General features: G+C 37.3%; 3 protein-coding genes across 4 annotated transcripts; all 3 read right to left on the bottom strand.

The window, feature by feature from the left end:
- Positions 1–159: 159 nt before the first annotated feature.
- On the bottom strand, positions 160–10,365 carry uhrf1 (ubiquitin-like with PHD and ring finger domains 1). Its single transcript, XM_032573033.1, has 17 exons — positions 10,229–10,365; positions 7,741–7,903; positions 7,372–7,656; positions 6,971–7,116; positions 6,344–6,559; positions 6,001–6,116; positions 5,648–5,834; positions 5,039–5,162; positions 4,755–4,862; positions 4,439–4,543; positions 3,895–4,001; positions 3,657–3,819; positions 3,431–3,568; positions 3,186–3,285; positions 2,840–2,988; positions 2,071–2,169; positions 160–1,676 (listed from the first exon to the last, which is right to left on the bottom strand). Exons 2-17 carry the CDS (start codon positions 7,891–7,893, stop codon positions 1,530–1,532), a joined length of 2,343 nt encoding a protein of 780 aa, XP_032428924.1. The 5' UTR covers positions 7,894–7,903; positions 10,229–10,365; the 3' UTR covers positions 160–1,529.
- A 1,512-nt stretch (positions 10,366–11,877) lies between these two features.
- kcnn1b (potassium intermediate/small conductance calcium-activated channel, subfamily N, member 1b) lies at positions 11,878–19,422 on the bottom strand. Its single transcript, XM_032571165.1, is given in 11 exon segments — positions 11,878–12,526; positions 13,062–13,131; positions 13,269–13,396; positions 13,628–13,691; positions 13,693–13,727; positions 13,837–13,978; positions 14,939–15,357; positions 15,957–16,052; positions 16,281–16,718; positions 16,890–17,949; positions 19,197–19,422. Coding segments are annotated over 10 exon segments (2,730 nt in total). The 5' UTR covers positions 17,943–17,949; positions 19,197–19,422; the 3' UTR covers positions 11,878–12,241.
- Positions 19,423–21,738: 2,316 nt separating this feature from the next.
- Positions 21,739–26,265, bottom strand: ccdc124 (coiled-coil domain containing 124). Of its 2 annotated transcripts, none has more exons than XM_032573204.1 (5): positions 26,161–26,265; positions 23,712–23,889; positions 22,791–22,983; positions 22,377–22,482; positions 21,739–22,282 (listed from the first exon to the last, which is right to left on the bottom strand). In XM_032573204.1, exons 2-5 carry the CDS (start codon positions 23,868–23,870, stop codon positions 22,078–22,080), a joined length of 663 nt encoding a protein of 220 aa, XP_032429095.1. In that variant the 5' UTR covers positions 23,871–23,889; positions 26,161–26,265; the 3' UTR covers positions 21,739–22,077. The 2 variants fall into 2 exon arrangements, with proteins under 2 accessions (XP_032429095.1, XP_032429097.1); XM_032573206.1 differs by having other exon boundaries at positions 26,076–26,236.
- Positions 26,266–27,284: the final 1,019 nt, after the last annotated feature.

Raw genomic sequence — 27,284 nt, 5'->3', positions numbered from 1 at the left:
AAAACCGTGAATGATTCGCCTATATTTTTGGGCGAGCCAATTTAAGCCTAGAATTTTTTTAAACTAAAAAATACTTCGTATTTAAAATGTAATATACATACTCAGTCGATTATTAAATCACAGAAGTACTAATAAAAAAATATCTATATTCAGTTTAAATCTTTTTAAAGTTTTTTATTATTGAACAATGACAATTTCTGCACCAAACATGTGCAGCGAATGCTAAAACCACGCATGAATTCTAAAACTGACTAAAAAAATTTTTTTTTTTACAATTTCAGAAAATATACATTTCCCAACATTTGCAGATATTTTGGCACAAGAAATGCTTGCATTCAGGACAATTTGCACATTGCTAGAGAGTTTGACCAAACAGAAAAACATAACGGACAAAAGCAGTTGTTACAGCAAGCTTTAGAGCTTATATCAAATATTAAATGTACTTAACATTAAAATACAAACATTTCTTGTTTTTTACAATGGAATCAAAGTTTATAGATGACCACTGGGAAGACACAAAACTGAACCTTCAAATTACATGACAAGGCAAATATGTATACATTTTAAACTTTAGAAAAAATACAAATCAAGTCTCTAGGCTGAAGTAGGTTTGAGTGTTAAGGACAGTCCAGAGAGCTAAATAGATGGAATATCTACTTTACACTCTATAAGCATAACCATATCTTTGGACTATTTAATGTGAACCACGAAAAGGGTAACCTAAAAAAAATTTTTAAAAAATCCGTCAAAAGAAAAAACAGATATTTTCAAGCTATTTTTTTCCTTAAATTGTAATCCATTTCAAAAAGTAAACCTACAGTAATAAAAAAAAAATCCTGTTTGACAATTTTTGGGTTAACAGTACATGTTGACGTTTGATGACACGGCTTACAGATAAGACACTACTCTCCTCTTACTCAAATGCTTTAAAAAAAAAAATGTGTTTCTTGTTTACATTTTATGGAGTCATTACAAATTTAGGTTCTTCGTTAATTTATCACATCAAGGCATTGTCATATGAAATGATTACGTCTGGACTCAAGAAATCAAATGATCAAATGTCTGACTTTTCAAAAGACTTCAATAACGATCACAACCAATTTAACAAGAAAACCAATACACATCAAACACCTACTGATAGCCTTAGAGATTAGGATCTTTAGATAATTTTGGGAAGCAGATTACCTCTTTTGACCAATATTTCTTCAATGAGTGCAAAACAAAGGAATATGGGGGAAAAGATAGGTTAAATTTAAATAAGGAATATTAGCTGTAGCTAAGCAAAATGTGGAGGATTAATTGCCATTAAAGGGTAACGGTACAACCAGTTCTAAATGAATTCTCAATGAATATTAGACAAACATAACAGCTCAACAGTAAAAATGGATGTATTTTAGCCCACAAAAACTTTAGCTTTATATTCATAGAAAATATATTAAGAGAAGCGAACTCTTTATTGCCTCAACTGGAAATTCCCCCGTAAAGGTTTCATTGCGCTTCTTTGAGGGCTGAGTAGACTGGAGTAATGATCATCGCCCATTGCTGTAGCCTGGGAAAAGCTGACTTAGAATGTCCTGCAGATCTTTGTTGACAGACATGGAGTAGTTCTTGCCCAGGTCGTGTCTGCAGGCAGGGCAAGTGTAAACGTCTGCCCTGAAAGACCGCTGGAGGCATTCCTACAGATAAAAACATTAATATTGATTTGCAACCAAGCATTTTATACAGATTATCTTTTGACGGTGTTAACAATGCTAATCCCAGAAAAGCCATTTATATGCAAGATGAAAAGGCATGCACAGATTACAAAACGAATCAATAAAATAATAAAATAAATTAAATTAAAAGTGTGCTAACCGATCACACTTTCAGTGTCTAAAAACAAAAGCATCAGAGAGGAAAGGCTCCATGCCCTTCTAATCAGGCAAGTCTGAAAAACAGTGGTTCTGGATTTTACTCAAGAACATCAGAGTAAAGAGAGTTGAATACACATACACACGTTTTAGTGGCTACAAATGAGACAGAACCATCAATCAAATGTTAAGTTAATATTGAAGATTTCTGGGTCCTCACCTTGCAAACATTGTGTTGGCACTCTGTGGTTATAGGCTGAAAGACCACTTCTTGGCAGCAAATACAAAGGAAAACCTCTTCAACCTTGGTCAGAAATTTCTGCAGGAAAAAAAAGCAAAACAAGAAGATGTCAGAAAATGACAAAAGAAAATCTTTTCAGTAAAGTATTCACAGTCGTGTTTAACCAAAAGTCTCTTCTGAGGTTAAAATTGGGTTTCATTCATTCAGGCTTCAGGTTTTTGCAAGAACACTTCATTGGCATCAGCTTTTATAATCTAATTCAATCCTATAAGCTTACCTAAACACACAGCTGGCAGGCAGACTAGAGTCAAAATGTCAGATGGATTTATTAAAGCAAATGGTTAAGTGGTATCACCAGTATTGCAATGATTAATACGTTTCAGCTTTACCATCATCCCTGCAGAGAATCCATGTTACTGAAAGCTGATTGTTACAGTTGTTTTTAAAATATACTGTGAAAATTCAAAGCAATATTAACTCTGGAGATTTTAATATAGTTATTGGGCTCAGTGAGACCACCTGATGAAGACTGATTTTCTCTGACCCAGCAAACATCTGAGGCTGAGACAGAACTGCTAATATGACTAGAGCTATTACTGGTGTTAACCAAGCACCAGTTCAGCACTAGAACCAGTTTACTTAACAGAAACACATCAGGTACATCATTTCGGTGAGGGAAATGCATTATGTAGATCTGTATGTGAATGTGCAGAGATATAACTATGGATACTCTAAAGTCCCATGTTACCGGTCCAAGAGACAGCGACTCCATAGCTTCATCCCACAGCTTCTTGTTTGGCTGGTCATTCTTAATGAGGGATTTCTGCTGTTGTGAAAGCTTGTAAACTTCCACTTTCATCTTCTTGGGAGTCTTGGCAGGCACGGTCTTAGGGGATTCTGGAGAAAACAAGTCAGATTTATTTCTAACCATTTATTTGTCTAAGTATTTCATATTTTTGAAATAATCCATCAGGTCTTCTCAGAGAATGTCAATGTCTCTTTCAAAACAGGGAATTCCTATCTGCAAATTGCAGAAGTGAAAAACAAAAACAAAAGGTGCACAATCCGACCAGTTAAAGCCACAGAGAACTTACCACTCCCCTGAGATTTTCTCTTCCTCTTCGCCTTATTGGGTGTCTCTTCCTCCTCCACTTCATTTTTGTTCTCCTTCTCCTTTTGATAACCGGCAGGATACTGGAACAGCAGCCATCACAGTCAGTTTACAGAACATATAATCAAGCAAATGAGAATCAAAAGGTAAATCATTATGAAAATGAACATTATGATGAACATTATGATGTTCATTTTCTGATGCAAAGCATACTGCTAAGCTCCTCACCTGCATGACCAGGCCAAGTTTCTTTATGCGCTCCTTCCCCTCTCTGGTCCATGGTGCCGGCTCATCATCATCGCGCTTCAGCAGGTAGCGCCACACCAGGAAACCAGACTTGCCTTTGTCTGGCCAGTACTTCACCACCTGTGCAAAGTAGAAGATGCAAAGAAAACCATAAACTGATGCTCAGGGTGAAAGTTTGGTCCTACACAGTGTCACTTTCTCCTCTTACCTTGTAAATCCCATCATACCGGTTTCCTTCCTCAGGGCAGAATTTGCTGTGCTTGCGTCCTTTGCAGCTGCGCACAACCCTGACCGGTTTGCCTTGCTTCCAGTTCTTTGACTCGGCTCCATTTTTCTCATTCACAGGGACATTGCAATTGAGAGCCAAAGCCCTAATGAGCCATAAAAATGATATAAATTTGAGGTACCAGACACTGTGCTTTGAATTGTACATTCAAACACTCTACCGGTTCATGTGGGTCAGAGTCTGGTCACATGACTGCTCAGCTGTCCTCTTGTTTCCAGACAGATCTCGCCCCCCTGAGCCAGTATAGGTAAACTCATTGCCATCATCCTTTATCAAAAGATAGCACAAACATTAAAGTCAAACGGCATCAGAATCAAGACTAAAATCATTTTGAGATATTCTCGTTACATAAATACTTTATTTTTTAGATCAAAAACTCTTTAATTATACCATTATGTGTTTTACAGCTTATTTATTTCAATTGTGAACTGAGGTAAACTTGCAGAAGGAATTATTTAAATAAAAGCCAGTTTAAGATATTGTGTGTCATTTGTATTTGTATGAAAAAACAAAAATCCCCTAAAATTGGAAATCAAATTTGGTATTAAAAAAAATGACTAGAGAGGCAGGGTTGACTTTCTAAGATTTTCTTTCTTCTAACTACTCCATTTCTTTGAAAATGTTTTTTCATAGCAACATGTGACATGTTCATTTTAAACTGTAAACAAAGTAAATAAATAATAAATATTTAGAAAACAGCATACCACATCATCTTCATAGCCTCCTGCCAAAACAAGAGAGTAGGCTCCGTCATTGCTCCTGCCATGGATCCCAGCAACATGAGGCCTGTGGACACCAGCTTCACTGACCTGGGAATGAATGAAGAATTACTGAAAGTCTATACAGATAAGTCATTTAAACCCACTTGGTTTACTTAACATCTTGCAGATTGTGTTAAAAACCTTAGCATTAGTCATGTGTACTACATTAATACATGTAATAGTCAACCTTTAAACTGTTTATTAAATAGTACTCTTAAACTAGCCAAGTGAATTTCAGTTACAGCAGTGTTGTACAAACCTGCACTCTGAACTTCCACAAGGAACCCACAGGAACACCTGGAATTGGACCATGGTGGTTGGATGGGACGATGGTGCACTGCTTGGTCCGACCCACACAGGCCATTCCCTGCAGAGGTTACCACAGTAAGCTACCAGAGACAATAACTCTGCATTTTTTTTTTTTTTTTTTTTTTGCTTGTACTCATAATTAGACTAATATTCAGTAAATTAAAGTGAACTCAGATAAAGGTTTTACTACTCAAAACTGTCTTTGCTGTAATGAACAGATCTGCTCTGTGTCACCTTTCCCCAGTCTCTCTGGCTGGACGAGCTTGCAGAAGCCATCCTCGCCTTCTTCTTGCTTTTCTTCAGCTTCTCTCCAGCCAGAACAACTTCACTGGTGTCGTTACGGCAACCGGGGCAATACCTGAGACGGCAGGCAAAACATGTTAAGGTTAAAATCAATTCTACATCCAAGCACTTCAGTAAAAAAGGCTAACTACATTTGATCACCACTAATTCTTGAACAGATCAAACCTAAGCTACATTATTCTACATTCAGAGATTTGTAATTGGAAAAACTTTACACTTTGTAAAAAAACAAAAAATCTGTCCCAGCTTTTATTCTGGACCTGAATTGTGCTTCCCCATGCACAGTAAAGCATTGATATCAGATTTTTACAAAAAAAAAAACAAACATTAAAGATCATTAATTGCATTTAAATCAGTATAAAAAAAAACAACAAAAAATATGCAATTTAGATCATGAATGAACATTTAAAAACAAGGCAGATATTATGTTGAAACTTAAAGAAAAAGAGAAACTAATGAGCAACAGAGAAAAATACCAATAACTCTAGAAAGTACCGTGCTGGATATAATGAATACACTCATAATTCAGGTTCTACTGACCAATCTTCGTCTTCAGGGATGGAGGTGAGTGGAGGATTCAGACAGTACGTGTGATAGGCCATGTCACACTCGTCACACAGAAGCTGCTTGTCTGGATCCTGCTTGATGCCACAGATGTGGCAGTTGCACCAACGGCAGTTTTTCTTCAGATCATCCTTGCAATGCTTACATTCAGGTCCATTTGATCCTAAAGGACAAATTATAATTATTAAGTAACAATTTATACAAGAATAATAACAACATGGTTGGTCAGCAGAAGACCCTCACAGTTGATTTGAGGAATAAGTCAGAACGAATCAGACGCCAAACTTTTAAGGTTAACATCATCCATGATTCACGATCTTCTAACTCACTTTTTAACGGGCTATCGGTTCCAGCTGGCAAGTCACTTGAAGAACCTGGCTCCTCGATCTTATAGATTTCAGTTATGAACATGATCCGGCAGTCACTAAGAGAGTCGCCTGCTTCCCTGCAAACATAAAAGCAAATTGGTAAAAATGTGGAGCTCAACACTGGGACCAGCATTGAGCAATCCACAGAGACCACAGCAGGAAATCCGCCTCTACATACCAACCGTTGTGTCATCACAAACCACACTAACGGAGATACTGCTACTGTGCTCACCTGTCACCACAGATGGCTGCAGTAATTCCCCAGATAAAGCTAAGCAAAACTCATCCTAGAAAAATAACTTACCCAAGGATGATCGTGGCGTAGATTTCACGGATCGTGCGAGTCTCCCGCTTCCTCTTGATCTCAGCATCGTACCAGTAGCCACGATCCTTGGGGTCATCTGGATTATAGTTGACCATAACGACCATTCCTGGTTCCAGCTGATGCCACTGGTAGACGGTGCGTGCCCGCGGGCGAACATCTTTGGCCAGTAGTTGAATCACACCATTTTCTGGATAACTAGAACAGTTTATGTGAAAGTGTAGTGTAAGTTACATGCCCCTCTCAGGTGTTCCAAACAGCGCTGCACTGCGGTGCATTTAATGGTGACGAGAACCAACAGGTACAAACAGCTACACTGCACTGACGGAAGCTCCCTTCAAAATCCACACTGCCAGCTGACACCCAAGCACAGATTTGTAACCAAGCATGGTTCTAAATTTCTCAGACATTTATCAAGCAGAAAATCTAGCAGGGACACATAGGAACGTAAAGGAAATATTGTATAATGTGGTTTTTGTTATTAAGCTCAAGACCATAAACATCCAAAAATTAAAAAACATGCCAAAATTGCTGACTAAAAATGTAAATGCATTTAACTGGACATAACTGGTAAAACTCCAAATAGCAAAAAATAAATAAATATCTTACTCTTCATATTTAACGTGGTACAGGATCTCTTCTTCTCCATCATCGGACTCTTCTTTGGGCGTCTTTGTTGTTTTTGTGACATTCACAATCTGGGCCTCAAACCATGCTCCCATGTTTAGGTCTCTTGCATCAACCAACTCATTAATCTTCGGACAAAAACAGAAGATGGTAACTGACCACGTCCATTAAGCTTAAAACTGAATTTTGGAGACCAACTAATTACCAACTAATCTTTCTGAATTGTGTAAAAATGCATAATTAAAGTCTAGTAGTCAATTTACGACTAAAAGTTGTTTTTGAAGTTAAATGGCTACATTTATGAGTTCTTTTCTCCCAACTTCTCTGCAACATAACGTAGACATAAAACAGATTTAATCCAGTCTACAGTCTTTATAAATTACCTTGTAAAATCCAAACCCAGGATAGACGAGCTCCACTGCGTTTGTCTGAGCAGAGGTCCCAGCAGTTTGACCCTCGACCTCGCCGTGGGTTGAGTTCTTGTCGGACTCGCTCTGGGTGGAGCCGCAGCCAGAATCCGAGTCGGAGAGCTCGGCTTCTTTGTCTTTATTTTTGTTTTTGCTTTTGCTTTTGACGACGTCAGCAGCAGGGGCCTTCTGCCTAACAAGCAGCTGCACTATGTCGTTGAGGCCAACGTTGTAGTCAAATATGGTGTGGCCATCTTCCATCTGAGATCCAACACCAGGAAAGAATTATACTTTAGTTAAACCAGACCAAAAGAAAAAAGAACTATTTAACCCACACCATCTCACCTGTTTTCCACGATAGAAAAGTCTCTGCCTCTCCGGCTCCACCTTGAAGAGCTCCATGATTTTGAGACGCAGCTCATCCACCTTGGTGAGTTTGGACAGGTTATCCACCCGATGGGTCTCCTTCCCATCCATGGTGCGAACTTGAATCCACATTGCAGCTGCCCTATGAAAACAACCAATTTGCACAAACATGGCTGAAAGTCTTTTTTGTCAAAACACGATCATGCTAACTCCAGTCACATTTAGCTTTGCAGAACAATCTCACTTTAACTTCATGTGAAAAATGTTTCCAAATAGCAGCTCAGTGAAAGAACATCTACTCCTTTCAACCAACACATTGATGCAGATGGTAAGATTACCGTAAGTAATAAGATAATACATTTTATTAGGGGAAAATATTCTTAAGAAATGAAAACAAAAATGATATTTAGGTAATATGGATTCATTTATACATTTTTCTTCTGTAAGGCAAATAAATGCCGTTATCAGAACTAGCGTTTCCTCCATCATCTTGAAAAATTCAACCATTGAAACAGCGTTTTATTTTGGGATTAACTACTTTCTCCTGTGAGGTTTCCAGCCTTTTCAAAATACTGCAACAGGACTTCTGATAGCGTCACCTGATCTTAGTCTTTTTCACATCTTTGTGCTGGCTCCCACCTCAAAAGATATTTGAGTTCTTAAAAAACACAAAAAGGGTAAGCATTTTCTCACCCACGTGACCCAAATTTTACTCACTTGCTGTAGAGGTCAGGTGAGGGAACAGAGGAGATCAGTGCACAGATCTTTCACTGCACCTGCATCCTAAACTGTCTATAAGCTTGCCACTTTACATTAGGACTTCATAAACCTAAATGCAATAACTGATTGCAACTTAGACACCTACCCGTCCCGCTCATTGGAAACAAAGCATAACTTATGACATCAATGTTGGACAATGTCTCCCACCCAAGCATGAACTGCTGCTGAACTGGAGAGCGCCTCCAGTCACAGATCTTAGGTACAATCTTCTTAGGTAGGCATCTTAGGTACAAAAAGGAGCGCAAACACGGATCTTTCCTCCCAGCAGCTGTTAAGACTTTATAACCATCACTGCTCGCAATAAACACAAGAAGACTAGACAACTCTGCTCTTATTTGGGGTTTTCTCATATAAAATTTTAACCTCTTATTAGTAGTTTATTGATTTTATCCACAGCTTGTGGATAAAATTTTATCCACTTTAAAGTACCATACTCTGCTGCTGCTGCATATTTCTTGTCATACAAGTATGCTATTTTTAATAAGTTGTAGTGTTTTTGTCTTATTTTGTAAATTTGTCTCTTATCTGAGGAATAAGTCAATCTCTTATTCTTATGGGGTTTTTTTTTAACCTTGTGGGAATCAGCACTCTCAAATTTTACTTTGATTTGCTGCTGTTTCACAGGAGTTACCCGACTGTGGAACAATAAAGGATATTTCTGTTCTAGCCCCGTTTTATCATTGCCATCAACATCATTGTTTTATTAGACTTCATTGTCTGCAATAACCAACTGTTCCTCTGTTGTCCTGATCAGAAATATGACTTCTTCCTGCTCAGAGTACAGTATGGTGCCGCTGTAAGCAGTGGGCTGTCATCAGCACTATCAGAAAGGGAGGGAATAGGCTGATTTAAATACAGTGCGGGAAACTGGGCTCCAGACCACTCCCATTTTCTTTTAAAAGCACATCCGGACGCGAGGGAGCGCTAGCAAACAATGTGCCTTCGGTTTCTGACTGTAAAACACGGTGAAATGTTATATTATTTAGGTTCTACACTGATATATTACCCGAATATAACGCACTTGGATCCCAGTGAGTGATGAGGGAAAAGCTCTACGGCTGCTCGGCTTCACTGAGACGCTCTATGCGGCCCCTAAATAACCGTTCGAAAGCGAACAAAACATGATCATAACATTAAAAAAAATGAGGAAGAGAAAAATAAAATAGCTGCTCCAACTTAGAATTCACCATTTACCTTAGTTTCTTTTACCATTTTCTTTTTGAAAGAGCAAACAAAACCACCAAATTATTCACTTTAAGCAAGAAACAGGAAAATGGGCAGTCTTATGTTAGCATACGTGAAAATAGATGAAAAGCAACAAAGTATTAAGCTAGCAAATTTAACCGTTGGTAGTAAGAGTTACAATTTCAGCACAGATAAACAAGATAACTTCTTCCCAACCTATTTTAAAGCGTACAGCAAACCACGTTACAGATAAAAGACTTTTTTTTCAGCCATTTTAACAACCACATTACATATGAAAAAAGAACAATGAAAAAAGATTAATAACAGAACTTGACAAAGCCTGAACTAGATGTGCGGCCTTGTTAGTGGTTCCGCACAGGCAGCAAAAGAAACAACACAGGACTTAGCTAACCTCTGTGTACTAGCAACTGAATAAAGATGCAAATGAAAGCGAAATTAACAAAATGTCGAAAGTTAACAGAAGTGGCAAAACAAGATTTACCTGTTTGATCGTCCAAAATAAAAATCAGGAAAATGTCGGCTAAGCAATAAATGTGCACGTTTTTCTCCCGCAAGTAACTTCTATCAAAGGGTTTATGCGACCAACTCTACCCTTGTTGGAGATTGATCAATGAGTTATTCTTCAACACTTTGTTAACCCGCCTGCTCTAGGAGTTCCCCATGCTGATTGGCTGCTTCTTTCACACTATTCAGATTTGATTGGTTAATAGAGCTGTCAATCTGGAGAGTGACTGGAGCTTAGTATCAGCGCGCGAAACGACATTCTCGTGGGTGCAGTTCTTCTTTGGGAGTTTATCGCGAGACAAAGTTCTCTGCAGAATAAACATATGGCGGTCCTGGTAAACAACGTTGATAGTAAATGTATATCTTATCCAAAGTACCGTATGTCTGCTTTGTGGGGTTTAAAGAAATCCCAGCCATCATTTTTTATTTGCTTGCAGAAAAACATAAGACTTATTCGATGTAATTAATTATGTGTAATTATAATTATATTAAAAACAAATATTATTAGCCCCCAACTATTAAGTTGGTCTTTGTGACTTGTTTGCTGTGCTGAAACCTGAGAAGTGGTAGATAGTGCCTCATCAATATGGGGTGACGAGGTTCGACCCTATCAGCACAGATAAAAGATAAGGAAATTAAAAGAAAATCACAGGCAGTGAGTGATTTTATCTTTCATCACACATGATAGCTATATTCTAACAGATATGTGCACATCATATTTGTATAAATTTACAAAGTTATTAATAAAACAGGCCTGAAATGAGATGTTAGCCAAAGATGGAATACACCATAGGTAGGAGAGTTTAGACGTCAGAGCAACAGCAGACATCTAACAATTTAATGAGAGGAAGAAAAATCTGACATTATCATTGCTTGCAATATAATGACTCAACACCATCCAGCATGTAAATATTCTTTATTGAAAACAAAATAATAGAAGATTAGAATAGTAAGTCCATTTTAAAACTGTGGCTATTTTAAACATCCACCAGTCTCTTTTGTAATACTGCTCTTCTTTAAGATGAAAACTGTTATAAACTTCAACCATAAATGTGAAATATATGAATTTAATCCATGACTGATTCTGTTTTTTTTCCATATACTCTCAAATACCACATTTATATTTATTTGCACTTTCAGTTATATTTTACAAAACTAAAATTCCCTATAATTAGGAAAGCATTTTTACAATATCTTGTTTTATCCCTGCACAAACTGATAAGTAAAGCAAAATGAGAGAAAAATAAACAATGAGAAGTATGAATAAATATACTCCTTGCATTCATCCTATTTATTTTGCGAAGTTCCCCCAAACTGCACTAAAATGAAACAGCTACATTTTAGGAAAAGCCATTTGTAGGTGAAACAAAACAAGAAATTAATAAACACGTTGGTAAGAATGATGGATATGAGTAGTGTAAATATATGAGGGGCCCCTCATATAAATACCGAGATATTCACAAAGGCATTGGATTTAGGTTGGAACAACAGAGCAGTTCTGGGAGAGTAGTGTGGTTTCTAACAGCACTTCTTGTGTGTGTTAAAATAAATATACTTACATTGATACTTACAGAAAATATCTACCTTTCTCTAAAATGAACAAAGAACCACACTGGACACTTGACATCTTGAACTTTTACTGCACAAAAAAAATCTTTATTTACTTTTTGAGTTTAAATATATGTAATGTTGATCTCTAAATATTAATGTTTTTCAAGATTTCATTAAATACTTGCAGTGTCTCGTTTCAATTGCTGAAGGATTTCAGTTACTGAATAATAGCAAAAGACTTACAAAGTTAGCCTTCCTGAGGTAATCACTCTAAAATGCTACATTACAGAACAATGTTTTTTTTTTTAATCAATTTATTTATTTTCTTCCATATGGACGAAAATAAACAGGCCTATTATTCCACCCCTAAAGGGAAATAATCATGGTTTTTGGTACAGTTCCAACCGATATGAAAAATTAGGAAACTCAGGGAGGCCTCTCAGCTGTATGGCGTCTCTGGTGTGCTTGATCCAGGACAAAGTTGCTTGGGATGTGCTGAACAGCACTCCGAGCTCAGTGAGGACGACAGGAAGTGAACGCGGCACGCTAAGTCATCCAGGAAATCTTTTTGTAGTTTTGCTATTGCTTGAGATAGAACAACTGGCAGCGATTGCACTCCCATAAGGATGGAGTCCAGTTTCTCTTCCAGAGCCACAATCCTCCTGTCCAGCTCCCCAGTTCGATGCTGCAGATCTAATACCAGATCGTACATCATGTTCTGAGTCTGAAACACAGCAAAGAGATTGTACAGCAATCTGGAAATATTTTGATATTTTTCTTGTGTCTTTGTCAGCATAGATGCAGTCAGTCGCAAATGCTTTTCAGTAAACTATGCAGATAAGGAAAACAAGTTTTGGTTTACATTCTGCTCTATTTTACATGTAAATTGTGCTGGATTTCATAAAAATAATTTAGTGGGAGCTAAAACTTAAGAATTCTTCAAAAACTATGTGTCTCCTTATATTATATTAGGTGTATTTGTTATTTGCCCATTTGAGCATTAGGTTTTTAGACCCTCAGTGGATTTCCACTAAAGTTAAAAATAAAATGCAATATGTCAATTGTGTCCAACATTTTAGCATTATATTTCATAATGTAAGCTAAGCATGGACCCTCGGAGCAACAAAACAGATGTCCCAACATATTTAGGTTTGAAATGAATAAAATGGAAGTAAATATGTATTTCTCTCATCAAAAACAGCAGTTTGATTATAGTTTTCTGGTGTATTCCTCCATAATTCAGAAGAGATTACACAAACCTTTGCGAGATCAGCAACAGTATTTGCCTGGTCAGTTAGTTTCCTTTGCTCCATTTTGAGTCTTCTCAGTCTGAATTTAAAAAAACAACATTCATTTGTCTTAAATGGATTTAAGATTATGTACAGTTTATCTTGACAGAATCTATAATTAAAAAGTGCCTAATTATACTTCAAGAGGGAGACAAACAAACAAATAGTGATACCTACTGGTGGATGGCCTGCAGAAATTTCCGCTGATGCTGCCGCACACGGCCGTGGTCAATCTTTTTGACCAGCTTTGTGTTTTTGTAGATAAGCCAAGTCTCCCTTAAAACATTTGCTGCTGTGTTTTTTATCTGAGAAGGGGAATCACAAGAACAAGAAAGCACTGCAGCAGTTTTAAAATGGCCTAGGTTGTCTTTTTATGACTTACATTTATTTTCTTTTGGTACTTTGTAGGTGTGGACTAGTTTGATAAATATGTTCATTTCAAAATGGTAACTGAAATGTAAAGCAAAAAACTGACAATATTCTTGACTGAAAAAAATTTTTCTTCAAGAAAAAAGCAGTATTGGGTGCAAACAGACCTTTTTGTAAAGTTGAGTATCCATCATAAAATTATGGACATGTTTTTCAGCTCTTGTGAGCTCTGACAACAGCCACCACCAAAGCTGTACAACCTGCTCCCTGTGGAGAGGAAGAGCTGCGGTTGGCATCACAACAGATTCATTCAGTTGTAACCAAAGATTAATTTTGATATTAATTTCAGTACTCATAAAAATGTATTCATTCTCACCATAATTCCTGTCAAGAGGCAAACTCCTTTCCCACAGTAGGTGTGAGGGACCATGTCTCCATAACCAATGGACAGGAAAGTGATGGAGATCAGCCACATTGCTCCCAGGAAGGTGCTTGTTACTTCTTGTGCATCATGATACCTACTGAGACAGAACAGCAGGGGCTGTAGTAGCATTTAGTGTTACAGCTACACGTCTGATCACCATAGACAGGGGTGTCATATATATTGGAAAAGTTAATTTTTCAGGGTGGAAGCATTATTCCACAAGAAGCTCTATTGTTTTTAAAACAAAACTGAATGTTTGAGTTTCAGAAAGCTTATGAGTCGATTTAAAGTAGCCAGTTTCATGCCACAGACCCAGACTAAGCATGGCTCACAAAAGTGTTGGGATTACTGTCAAGTTTTAATCATTTGACCCAAACTATGACCATCAGAAGGCAAGAAATTGGTTAGGATGTTCATGGAGAACCTAGCCACTGCCAAGGCTCAAGAAGAAACATTTGTATCATTTTTCACAGAGAACCTGGTTTTGCATCTCAAATTGGAAACTATGGACAAACCTTCTGTAGAAAATTTCTATACTCAGGTGAGACACTGAGGCTGAGCTATTTGGGCATAAATATATGAAGTATGTTGTGGGGAAGCCAATGTGAGGCTTTGGAACCTACAAACACTCTGATGGTAGCATCATGCTGTGGAATAGTTCAGTTGTTGCACAAAATGGATTGAATAATTAAGATGGGGAACAACCTCTTCAACTTCAAGTCAAATATATTGATGAAACTTCAACATAACTGGTTATTTTCAAGTTCAAAGTATAAAGCAGTCTGACGTTAATATTTGAAAACATAAGAGCAAAGCTTGAAAGCCAGGTCTGTGCCAAAAAAACAAACAATTTAAATAATGTTATCCCTCATTAGAAAGGTAGTCAAACAAAGAGTCCTAAGTATGTCAAAGCTTTTGGTCGTGGCAGACATTGCAAACTATTAGTGAGCATGTTTGTATAATGTTGGCCCTGAAAATGCATCAATAAGAATTTAAGAAAACTATACACAAAATCTCTGTTAGACTATAAATTATAACAACTCTAAGATGATACCTCTCACATACACGCACTGTCCACGCTGCAATGATCCAACAGGAGACACTAAAGACCAGCAGGACAGTCCCGGGGCAGATGGTCATCAGAGTCTTCATCACAAAACGAGTGTCAAAATTGATCTTATTGAGGGCCCCGATGCTGCGTGAGGAGGCATCTGTGAACAGCTTGCTGTGCAGCAGCATGACACGTCCGATCAGGTACAGACGCAGGAACATCGGGACAGAAAGAATGATGTCTACATCGGCATCTGCTACAGATGCTGTGTAATTGAAGGCCAGGCGGGCAGTCCAGGTGAACACATACTGGCCTGGGATTGGATGGATGGCACAGATGAGGAGCTCCAACACAATGAAGAGGATCCTCTCAAAGGTCATTGCTATCCTCCAGTCATCTGCCCCATTGTCAACCATGAACAACTATTACAAATGAACAAAATAAATAAAAAATAAAATTTCCTCAATTGTAAGATTAATTCAGTGAAAATTAATCTAATCTATTTTACTTGATCCAAAAGAACTGGTTGATTAAAATCAGTTTATATTTAACATTAAACCATGGGACGATTATATATATAAAAAACATATTAAAACATCAAAATATAGGCATATAGAATTGTTATATCTTTTGTTTGTTTCTTTTGAAGCAGATTGTATTATCAAATGCAGATTAACCCAATGTTCAAAGTGACACTATATTCTTTTTTCCATCCCAATAAGCTGGAGCAGGTTGTCTTGACATTTCCAAAAATTCAGAGCTTATTGATTTTAAATTAAAAATAAATTTGAAGCACAAGTGTTTTGTAATCACAGCCAATTTTCAACCATATTATAGAGTCTTTACGTGTTTAAAAGAAGGTTATTCAAACATTATGCCTATAATTTTGCAGAAAGTAAGGAATATTGAATATTTCTATATATTTTTCCTTAATTAAATACCTGTTTCTCATTTTAAAGTTATTGGCTTTTAATCTTTTCTAAAAGCAACACTAAAAGTGTTGAACAGTCATCTATCATACCTGTATTTCCCTTGCATGGTACATCAGAATGAGTCCAAGAAGAATTGCAGTGGAAATGCTGATCAATCCTTTAAGCACATAAGAATAGATGGATTCCTGTTCACAATGGAGAGAGAATATTAGCATATCTGAGTGCCTCAGTGGCTTTGTTTTCGTGAGGCTGAAACCTTAGTAAGCAACTGTATTTCTTATTCCACAAAATAGCCTTCAACGAGGCCAGCCTTGCTTATGGTATGTAATAGTACATATTTCACATTGAACATGTCTTTTTTAAAGCATGACCCAATCATGTCTCAGTATTTTCTCAGTAGTTATATAGGTTACCTTAGTGTAAAAAGTTCTTGAAAGCTCTGTCTCGATGACCATGGCGATGATACCAAACATCCCACAGACCAACGCGTAGTCGCTCAACTGTTTGCGCTTCCCAAATAGAGCTCTCCTCTGACCCAGCCGATAGCTGATGTCCTTGGTCTTCTTCTGTGGTTTGTTTCCCTCTGTTGTGATCAGGTTTTCACTGTTGGCCTTACTGGAGTCATCTCCGATGACCTTGGAGAAGGCGTCCTCAAGAATGGCACTCTGAAGCAGCTGAAGTTGCTGCTGGTCTGAAGGAAAATCTGCAAAACTAGAGCTTAAAGTGCCCAGGCTGCTGAGTGGTCGCACTGCATCCCCGTTTTGGACACTACCACTTTCTAAGGTATCAGAAAATGGAGGGCAGAGTTTAGGGAGTGATTGTTTGGATCCAATGAGATGCTGAGAGGGTTCCTACAAAAGAAGGTGTCATTGTTCACCAAGCAGTGTATTGCCAATTGTCGCAATCAAAGACAGCATGCATAAAACTCCGAAATCATATGTGAGAAGATCATAATTTTTTTCCACTGAAACATTCTGGAAACCCTAAATTAACAGGAAGGACAATGAAAAAAGATAACATACCTGACTTTCTTGTTCTCTTGTTCGCTCCACCAAATCTTGGTTTTCAAGCAAACTACACTGGCTGGTGGAGAAAGAGGTGAAACTTTTCTGACTGGCTGGTGTAGCTGGTCTTTTTCCCCATGGTGCTCTGGTTAGGCGATTGTAAGGAAGATGGCGGCACTTCAGTGCAAAGGATGACTCTCCAGATGGCTTCCATGTTTGATCATCAGTTGCGGAGCAGTGAGAGTCTTTCCTTTGATGCTGCTGCACCAAAAGTGGTTCTTTGCCAAAAAGGTCTCTCCAGTTGACATCTAAACTGTGTGCAGAGAGTTTCTTATTTCTCATAGCACACTGACCTGAGCTTAAAGGAATGTTGAACAACTTAGAATGAGTTGCTTGGCTGAAGTTTCTGACTTTTTTATGATTGCAATGCTGATCTTTATCACCATCTTGGCCAGAGCACTGGGGCACGATGATGTTCCTCGGGTGGTTTGTAGAAGGTTTGCGAAGATCTTTGTGATTTGTTTGCTGTGCTGAAACTTGGCAAGTGGTGGACGGGTATACGCTTTCAAGGAAAGGCAGGGTATGAGGTGATGAAACGCTTCTCTTAGTTCTGCCTCTTGGGACACTTTCTTTATTTGATTGTGGCTGTAAACTTAAGATGTCAGAATGTTGGAGAGCATCAGGACAGGGGCAGCCACATCTGTTCATATGGTTTGGATTTTCCACAATGTCTTCCACTCTTCCTGCTGAGGGTGGATCCTCCCCACAAAGCAGATGCCAGTCTTGGTCACTCAGCTGTGACAGTAAAAGGTTCTGTGTTTTTGAAGGCGACCTCTGAGCCGAGCCTCTTGGAGGATTGATTCCATTCGACTTCTCATGGAGGGAAGATGAAGCACAGCAGCGACTCTTCTGAGGAGATGAAGATTCTTTGTCTGGGCTTCCAGAGAATGGATTGTGCTTCTCCTCAGGACCTCCTGTAGCACAGTGTTGATGTTCTCCATCTTGGAAGGCTTCACCTGTTGAGTCAAGACGCCTTGTTGCATTGGTGGGTTTAACCAGGATCAACCTCATGTTATCTCTGCAAGACGGAAAAGACATGATGTCCATTTGAGTAAAAACACATTCATTTCTGATGAAACAAAAAAAATGCAATAGGTATAGTAATCTGTAGATTATAAGAATACCATAGATGTTCCCAAACGTTTTGACCATCTAAGCCACTAAATATTATTAAAAAACATTCAGCACTGACTATTGGAGTTCAGATCTGTAATCAGTGTCTCTGCCCTGAGCCATAAATATGCAGAAAACCAATAAAAAAAAATTACATAGATTTCTAGTCTAAACATCGTAAACATGAGGTTGAAAATGTGTCTATAAAAGTACAGCTAATTATATCTAAATGTTGTTGAAATGTTGCTAAATAATTACTGTAGACTATATTTGGACAGGTTGTAGGGAATAAAGAAGTCATATTCTGTATTTTCAGTATAAAAACAAGGACCTGTTTTAGCCATAAAAAAGATGTTTGTAAATATCTGGTATTTGGAGATATTTATTATTATCAAATAATAAAGGGAAGCTTAAAAAAATTCCAGAAGTTTAAATGAAGAATTTTAAGCATTAGCAGAGTAAAAGTGTTTTTGTGTGAGGAAGTTGTAAAGACTTTTTGCCAATGACAGATCTGCACAATGATCTTTATGCATGCAGAGGCCAAAAGCATATTCAAAGAAAGTATTATGTTTCAAGAGGCATTTGTTATAATCTTTTAATAGATTAATGGGACCCCTTTGTGTTTTTGAATAAGTTTCAAGGCTTGTATTCATGGTTGTAAAAGTAATCATTTATTTAATTACAGGTTGTCTTAACATGAGGTTGTGAATATGAAACAAACTGTCAAAATCAGATGTCCCCCCTGTGCCCTGTTTTCTTTATCTACCAAACTTAGCAACCATAAAGACTGAGAAAAGCTTCACCGGTTTCATTTCCATGCAACACATTTCTAATTTATTAGAAATTTGAATCATGATATGTTACTCTAAGTATCACTTTATGATCTGTAAATGTTAACTAATGAACAGATTATAACTTTAAACACATAAGATGTAAAATAACTAAATCAAAAATAATTCTAAAGTTAGTTATTTTTTCTTTGAATTATGCCAAAACAGTGAAATAATGGCATTTTTCTTAAAATGCAATGTTGAATCTTGATTTCAGTCATTAGTTGAAAGCAACAGTAAAAAGATTCACTTGTTTCTCTTAACATTTTTCTCTGTAAATAAAAATTGCTTAGAATTCTCTACAGCTACAGGTGATTCTTACCTCGTTCCTGATTTTCTTTCGATTCTATCCAAACTTGAAGAAGCAGCCTGCAAACAAATATTCGCCTCATCAACAGTAGTGATGTGTAAAGAAGAAGAGCAGCCTGAGTGGGTGTTGGATAGCCGGTTGCCTGCTCCCAGTGTGGACACTTGATGAAGGAGCTTTAAAGATGCTTTCCTTTGAAAGAAATGATTAGAATTCAAAATGAAGGAAGAAATAAGCAGCAGCTGCCTGATGAAGGGTTGCCATGCAAATGGAGGGGAGTGAGAGGGTGCAGGTAGGGGACAGTGAGTGAAAAAAAAATCTGTAACATCAGACCACAGCATTAGGGGGGACATCACACGGAAATAAATTGGAAGGAGACAGGTAGGCTGGGAGGGAAAACAAGGCCAATTGCTAGCATTCATAGCAAAGTGGTAAATAAAAGGTCATTTGAAGTTGTTATTGAAGCTTGTTGTTCAAAGGCCTTTTGCAAAGTCTCTTATCTCTTCCGCCACAAGAGCCTGCTGCACAAAAGTGCCCATTTTTAAACCTGGCTCTGAATGAATCATGCCATGCAGCACAAGGGCTCATCACCTGTGCCTTAGAAGAAGATCTAACAAATGCAATTTCAGGTCCAATATAGCAATCAGTGTTTAATGAAGCATATTTGAAATCACCAGTAAGAAAGAAGAAAAAACACTGCCTCAGAAGGAGTTTTATTCAACCAAATCTTTGTTGGTTTGGGTTTTTTATGTGAGGCAGAAGCAACATGTTTTATTTTTTTCTAGATGAAAAAAAAAATCCTTTACATTTCTATTTCATTCATGCTTTAACCAGTAACCCCCGATGTACATATAAGATATGTAGAAAATTCATGTTCCCTAAATGAAACTGAACTGCTAAAAATGTTATTGTCTTGTATTTAGTTAGGATCAAGCAGACCTGTAAAGTCTGCAGCTTCATGTGTCACCAACTCAGTAATTTATCAGCTGCTGTATTAGATAAAACCTATGGGAACAGCAACTGTGCTTTTTTCTTTTTTTGACCCAAAATATTAGCAACAATGTAAACTTAGCAATATTTAACACAGTGGTTCCCAAAGATTTTCTGCCTCGCCCCCCTATGGATTACAATAAAATCCCCCCAAAAGAGAAAAGAAATTCAACTGGGCACACACATCATTCAACCAGATATAAACCTATACACATATTTTGTTTTCAACCCCCACTGAAGTTTATTTCACACTTCAGGTTACAACAAAACACACTACAAAACATCTTTACAGTGAAACACTTTTGTGTAACTGTTTGCTTTTTTCTCATTCATCCATAACGCTTCCCACGCCCCCCCTGGTATGGCAACCCTAGGGGCGCGCCCCACACTTTGGGAACCACTGATTTAACAAGTCATAAAACGCATTTCCGAAATTTTACAACTACAACAAGGGTTCCAGGGTTTTGAAAAAAATTGGAAAAAGTATTAAACTATTTTTGATCATCTTTCAGGTCTGAATAAATAGAAAGGTGAGTATGAACAGCATTTGATTTCCCATACTTTTTTTCTTTAAGTTTCTACAAGACAAAAAAACTTACATTTGTTAATTCTTAATAAAGGTAGTGACTTTACACTGACCATGAACATTTTCATACTTAGGGCTCTTAAAGTTATTTCTTTTATTTTTAAACCTTGTGAAAGTCCTTCACTCCCTCATATCTCATAAATTGTACAGTTTGATATACAGTACTCTCCTTTTCTTATTATAGCCTGTTCAAAATGTGTCTCTGACAGACCATCTCAAGAAAGATCACATTTCATCTGTCTTTGCTTCGCTGCAGACTGTCCATTCTTCATGGAGAAATCAGTTTATAGTTTGTCAGTCATTGAACGATAAGGATCTCCATACCAGTCAGAAATCCCAATGTTTGACACTCCTAAAACATTATTAAAGACAGGCCAGTAGATGAGTTAAGGAGCAGATTAAAGAACATACAGTACTTTGATGTTACATCTCCTAAACCTTTACATTAAGACTGTGCTGACATTGGTATTACAACCAAACAGCTGAGTTATGACATCCTTTATTGTAATTGTTTACCATATTTAACCTGTATTCTCTTATTTTCTTAGTGCATTACTGGATTTTTCACATGTGCAGAACTCCTGTTGCTTGTAAATAAATTTGACTTGACTTGGATATGAAATAATCAGCAACCTTACAGGCAACTGCTGCTGTGCATTTAAAATACACAGTGAGAATATTGAGATAGAAATGTTAGCAATCTTCGTCAGTACATATAGTTCAATAAAAGGCTTCAAAAGCTTGTTTATTTTTCTGTTTTAAAAAAAACCTAAATTAAATTATCAAACTGCTTGGCAAACTAAATTTCTAGTGTACAAAACCTAGCGTTATCTATTACATTTCTAAAATTCAATGGTTGGTGTGCCCTATGTAAGCTGGACATAAACCTTTACTCATCCTCCATCTTGAAAACAAAAGTGACCCGACTTGCACTGGTTTCCTATTAGTTTGTGCAGCACAAAAAAAAAGAAACACAAAATGTTGATGATTCAGCCGTGAACTTTAATAAGTTATTCCCAAAACATCTGGATTCCCACCTTCCCAGAAGGGCAAAAATAATAAGTAATTTAATTAATGAGATGCTGAGTTGCCTCATTATAGGCCATGTTCAGAAACATGATAAACAGTTGTTATTTTGGGAGATGAAAAGCAGTTCCTCTTACTACTAAATTAAACAAAAGAGTCAAGTCCTCTGGCACAGGATAAGGTGTTGCCGGGTGATTGCTGATGAAGCATCATCACTGACACTCTTTATTCAGTGAAATTATTAGTTTTTCAAATCAAAGTCTCTTTCCAAGCGACATTGTGAAAAAGCTGAATTCACTTCGAGTTGTAGGAGGCAAAACGCTGGTTCAGAGGGTTCTCAGGAGATTTGGCCCACTCTTTTTTCAGCTGTTGCTTTAGCTGCGACAACCTCATGTTGGGGTTCTCCATTTTTAGTCGGGGCATGTTTGCTTCCTCAAAGGCAGTAAAAGCTGCTTTCATCCGCCGCTCCGGATGGCGGTCCAGGTCTTCCGGCCCCGTGCTGGGAGACAGAAAAACAACAAGAGTCAATGATGACAAATAGCCAACAATTTGGCTGTAATGACAGCAACATCCTAATGCCACACATCTTCTACCTGAGCACAGAGATGGCCTCCTCGATTGTTCGGGCTTCCATACTTCCTTCTTCAGCTATGACTCTGTTAATATTCTCCTCTAGAGGAGTCTCCAGGTGGCTTTTCTCTGCATGGATGGAAGAGTTTTAATTTTATTTTACACAAACACATGTGGTCCAGGATCTCTAAACCAGTGTTTCCCAACCCTGGTCCTCAAGGCACACTGTCCTTCATGTTTTAGAGGTTTCCCTGCTTTAATGTGCCTGATTCAACTGATTGAATCAGGCACATTTGTTGATTTGACAGTTCAACAAACGCCTGTTAATCAGTCAGCAATTAAATCAGCTGGACAGAAGCAAGGAAACACCTAAAACATGCAGGGCAGTGTGCCTTGAGGACCAGAGTTGGGAAACACTGCTCTAAACCAAATGCTACCTATCGGCTTAATCTCCAGTTCTTGCTGCTGGTCATTTTGAAGTATCTCCTGAATTTGAGCACGAGTCATTTTTCCACCAGCTGCTGCCTCCTTTTGTGCTTTTCCTTTTATCCCGGCGTTCTCCTCATCCAGGAGCCGCTGGTTTTCCTTTTTCCTCTCAAGAAGCTCCAACCGCTTCTTCTCCTTGTCGTCCTGGAGGAAGAGAAAGTATTTCCACTTATTTTATCAACTCAACAAACCAGAGCTTCTCTATTAAATATTTGCAAAAGTGAAATGGTTATCCTTAAAATATTTCCTATAAAACAATACAGTTGAGCGTTATTTGCTTATATATGGTTTGTTGGTCAAGTATTCATACTTGATGCACCTTTTCACATTTTGTCACAGTACTAACCAAAAATCTCAGGTCGTTTTGTTAGAATTTGACTGGGTAGAGCAACACAGTGAAATGCATATTGGTGAAGTAGAATGAAGTAGACAGATGGTTTTCAACATTTTTAACAAATTAAGATATGATAAGTGTGGTCTGCATTGGAATTAAATGTTCCTGAGCCAAAACCATGAGGAGTCATCGTCACCAGCAAACATAACTGCAAGTCTCTCTCAGCTTTGTTTCTGTGCTTACTGAATCCCTCAGTAATTTAAGTCTGGTGTCTATATTCCCATCAATTCCCAGTGGCTTCCCTCTTCCTGCCTCTACCATGTTTTATAATGGAGGTTGTGTCTTCAGGTTGTTAATTTGACACTTCATATTTGACAAGTTAACATTTTCTGCAACCGTCATTTTAGACACTACATAAACAAATAAGGGAAACAAAAGGCAGGCACAATAGTCAAAGAGCTGATTTGAATAATAAAAGACGATAGATGCGTCCTGTGATGAATTTGGGTGTCAACTATGATTTGACATCTCTGCTCACCTTCCTCTGCTCTTTTTTAAGTACATGTTTGTCTGTTTCTTCCCAGAGAGCGTCTTCTTCTTCCTTCTTCTTACGGGCGTCTGCCACTGCCTTGGCCTCAGCCTTGCGGGCTTTGGCAGTGGCCGCCTTGGAGTTCTCACCCTGGAACTTCTTTGGCATTGTGACAGCTGCTTTTTAGCTGAAAGACAGGAAGAGGAGATAACGTGAAATAAGAGAGATAGGGGAAGCTTTCATTAAAACACTCTACATGTAGTGAACTTCCTTTTTCAAAGTTATTTAGATTAAAAAATGGAAGATGTAAATGGAATATTTATGTTTATGTGCACAAGTATTGCTAATTACTTGTGCAATTAGCGATCCTGGAATGTGAAGTTAAACCAGAGTTTTACAAAGCTTCAGTACATAATCCTGGGTTATGTACTGGTATCACAACATCAAACCAGGCAGACAAACAGCAATTATGCCAATAACTGCAGAGATGTAGGTGAAATTAGACTGCAAATTTAAACTTTACAAGGATTCAGATAGAGTTTAACATAATGTCAGCCCACCCTATGCAGCTCTTCTGGCAGGGCTTCCCATAAGGTTTAGGGGCCTATTTATGAGGATGTTTAAACAGTTCTTTCAAAAGAGCATTTTTGATGTCAGACATTGGTTGGAAGGTCTAGCTTTCAGTCTTCATTCCAATTCAATCTTGTGAAGTATCAGCTTGTGCCCTAGTGTGCAGAAATGTTTTCCAAACAGTTCCAACACAATCAGAAAGCAACTTTTCACTTGACAAGGTTCAGTCAGAGATGAGCTGTTGTACTAGCGACAGCCAAACCTAGATGACATATCCACTGAATTGATTTATATCTTCAGAAAACACGTCTCCACTGATCAAGAGGCCACCCAAACTTGATGATGGGCCGCATCCCAAGTGTTTCCAGCCTCGTAGATGTAAAATGTGCTTTTAGGAGTAGTTTAACTAAACCATACTACTTTTACTTGAGTAATATTATTATGAAGTGTCACTACTCTTATTTGAGTAAAACATACTATACTCACTGCGAGCAACTTCACTGAATGACAAACAGAAATATTTTTGCCAGCCTGCATGAGTTCCAGCCATACAGGTTACATTAGTGTGAATCTTCTTGTTTGTACACAAGCTTTATGTTATTTTCTTTCTGTTGAGCCTGTTGTATCATTTGTAAATTAAGAAGATAAAGTGAACAGGATACATTGTCACTCGAAGTACCTTAACCCTCTCTGACAGACATACAATCTCCTGTAGGAATTAGTTTAATACATTTTACACAGAAAAAAGAAAATTTGGCTGCATTTGTTACTTTGTAGTGTCTTTATCTTTTCATTTTGCTTTTTAAAATACCAGAACTTCCATCTGGTCTTATATTTTTCATTGTCTGGTAATTTCATTTATAAACATTTAATCAAATGTTATGTTCAGTCACTCAGTACATTTTAGCAAATACTTTTTAAACCTTACTTGAATAATTTCTTGGATAGCTACTTCTTGTTTTTTATTGAGTAAAAATATGTTGACCCAGTTCTACTCTTGAGCATAATTTTGGTGTAACCAGAGATGTATAACCCATCTCTGGTTAAAAAACTGCTAATAACTGACTGGAATATTAAGTTGAGTAGATTTCTTGATACAACCTATTGCACAGGTGCATCTTGTAACAGTAAGACCATTATTTGAGAAATGTTTATAAAAGCTCTGTGGCCTTTGAAATGATTGGAAGACCTTAATTCAATTATTTGAATGAGGGAGTCAATATACATAGCTAATGAAACTACTCTAATCACAATTTAAAAACGACACATCTCGGTTTGTGACATCGCTGTTTAAATTTTACAAAACTACATAACGTAAATGCGATTTAGATAACCGTACAAAAATCCATTTGTGGGTGATGCAATGCCTGACGGAACAATGATGGCACATTCCAGCATTAACAAAGAATGGCTGTCAACCTTATGTAAAGGAGGATAACTGTAAACAATCTCCATGTTAATTTATGCGCCACAGCTTCTATTAAACGACATCTACGATAGTTTACGACCGAAAAACTGCATCAATCTAGTTTTTTTCCCCTCACAAACTGAAGACCAAAAATAATTAATCTGATACAAATTATTTTTGTTATATTTCAAGCATGAGTAGGTTGTAAAGCTCATTTAACAAATAGACTGGTTAACAAACAGACACGCATGCAATCGATGGGTTACAAACTCATAAATTAAAGCTCAAATATTCTAAAAAATGTCAGCATTGTGTTTGTCAGGAGGAGCGACTTAGCATCAGTTAGCCGTTGTTACCCTGATAAAACAGGCTTGTTTACTTATCAAGGAGCTCACCGCTCTTTCAGCCACTTCACTAATATGTAACTACACGAACAGTCGTCACACCACTTGGTTGTTCAATTACAAGTCGTTTTCATACCAGGATAGGAGAAAAACCAAGTTCTAGGTAAAAGACAGTTTTCTGTTTCGAAGAGGCATCCGCCACCGCCTCCTAGCGCAGCGCGCATAATGATTGCGTCACTGATGCCTTAATTTCACAAAACACAACATTGATGTCAATTTTATTTTACTTAGTGACTGGTTATATATATTCTATGTTTACTTATATATTTTATGTTTTTATTAGCTTCATATGTTTTTTGGTTCTTTCCGCAAGATAACTTGGTCGTTATGGTTATTTTAGATAAATGTCAACTCTAATGAGCCAAAAACAAAACAAAACAAAACACACGAAGATACTACAATCCGTTTAGCTGTTCATATTTCTTTTTAAATACATAAGATAATAGACTTGTTTGTTTGTTTTTATGCAAGAAACCAGACTAAAATTATTCAACATGTCATCAATAATAATAACAATAATAATAATAATAATAATAATAATAATAATAAAACATTAAGCCTACGCATTTTGTTACTGGCTGATTCTCAGAGATGAATAGCAAAAACACATTTTCCTTGAATAACTTTTTGAAAATTACTTTTAAAAGCACTTTTTTTTTTAACCTTTACTTGAGTACTATTATTACAAGTGCTCATTTAGTAATTTCCTCCGAAGAAGCCGTCACTAGCCGTCAACATGTCTCACACCGTCATCAGCGGCGGCGGCAGGACCCTATATTTAAATCAACCTATTGGAAGCTTGCATGGCCATTTGTGCTTTCTCAAAAAGTTGAAAGGTATTTCTACTACTAATTGTATAAGTAAATATTTAGTTTCAATTGTATAAAAGCTCCATATTTTTATTTTTACCCACTATGGGTAAAAACAACTACAAAGAAGCCACAATGAAAACTAGACTATGTTTAATTATTTTGGAAAATGTTCCCAAGTTACATCTGTTTGAATCCACCAATTTAAGAAACTAGAAAACATTTTTCAGATAAATTATTATGCAAACTTTCTTTCTTTTCTTAAGTACTGCTGAGTGTATCCTATTATTACATATTCCTTTGAAAGTATTTATTTGTGTTTAATAGTCACAAATATTTTCCCTTAGAAAGTACAGCATACATTTAAAAAAAACAACTGCCAAAATATGTC

Source organism: Xiphophorus hellerii, chromosome 9 (genome assembly GCF_003331165.1).
Source record: "Xiphophorus hellerii strain 12219 chromosome 9, Xiphophorus_hellerii-4.1, whole genome shotgun sequence".
Taxonomy (NCBI): Eukaryota; Metazoa; Chordata; class Actinopteri; order Cyprinodontiformes; family Poeciliidae; genus Xiphophorus; species Xiphophorus hellerii.
The sequence above is the reverse complement of the archived record's forward strand: the minus strand, read 5'-3'. Positions and strand labels throughout refer to the sequence as shown.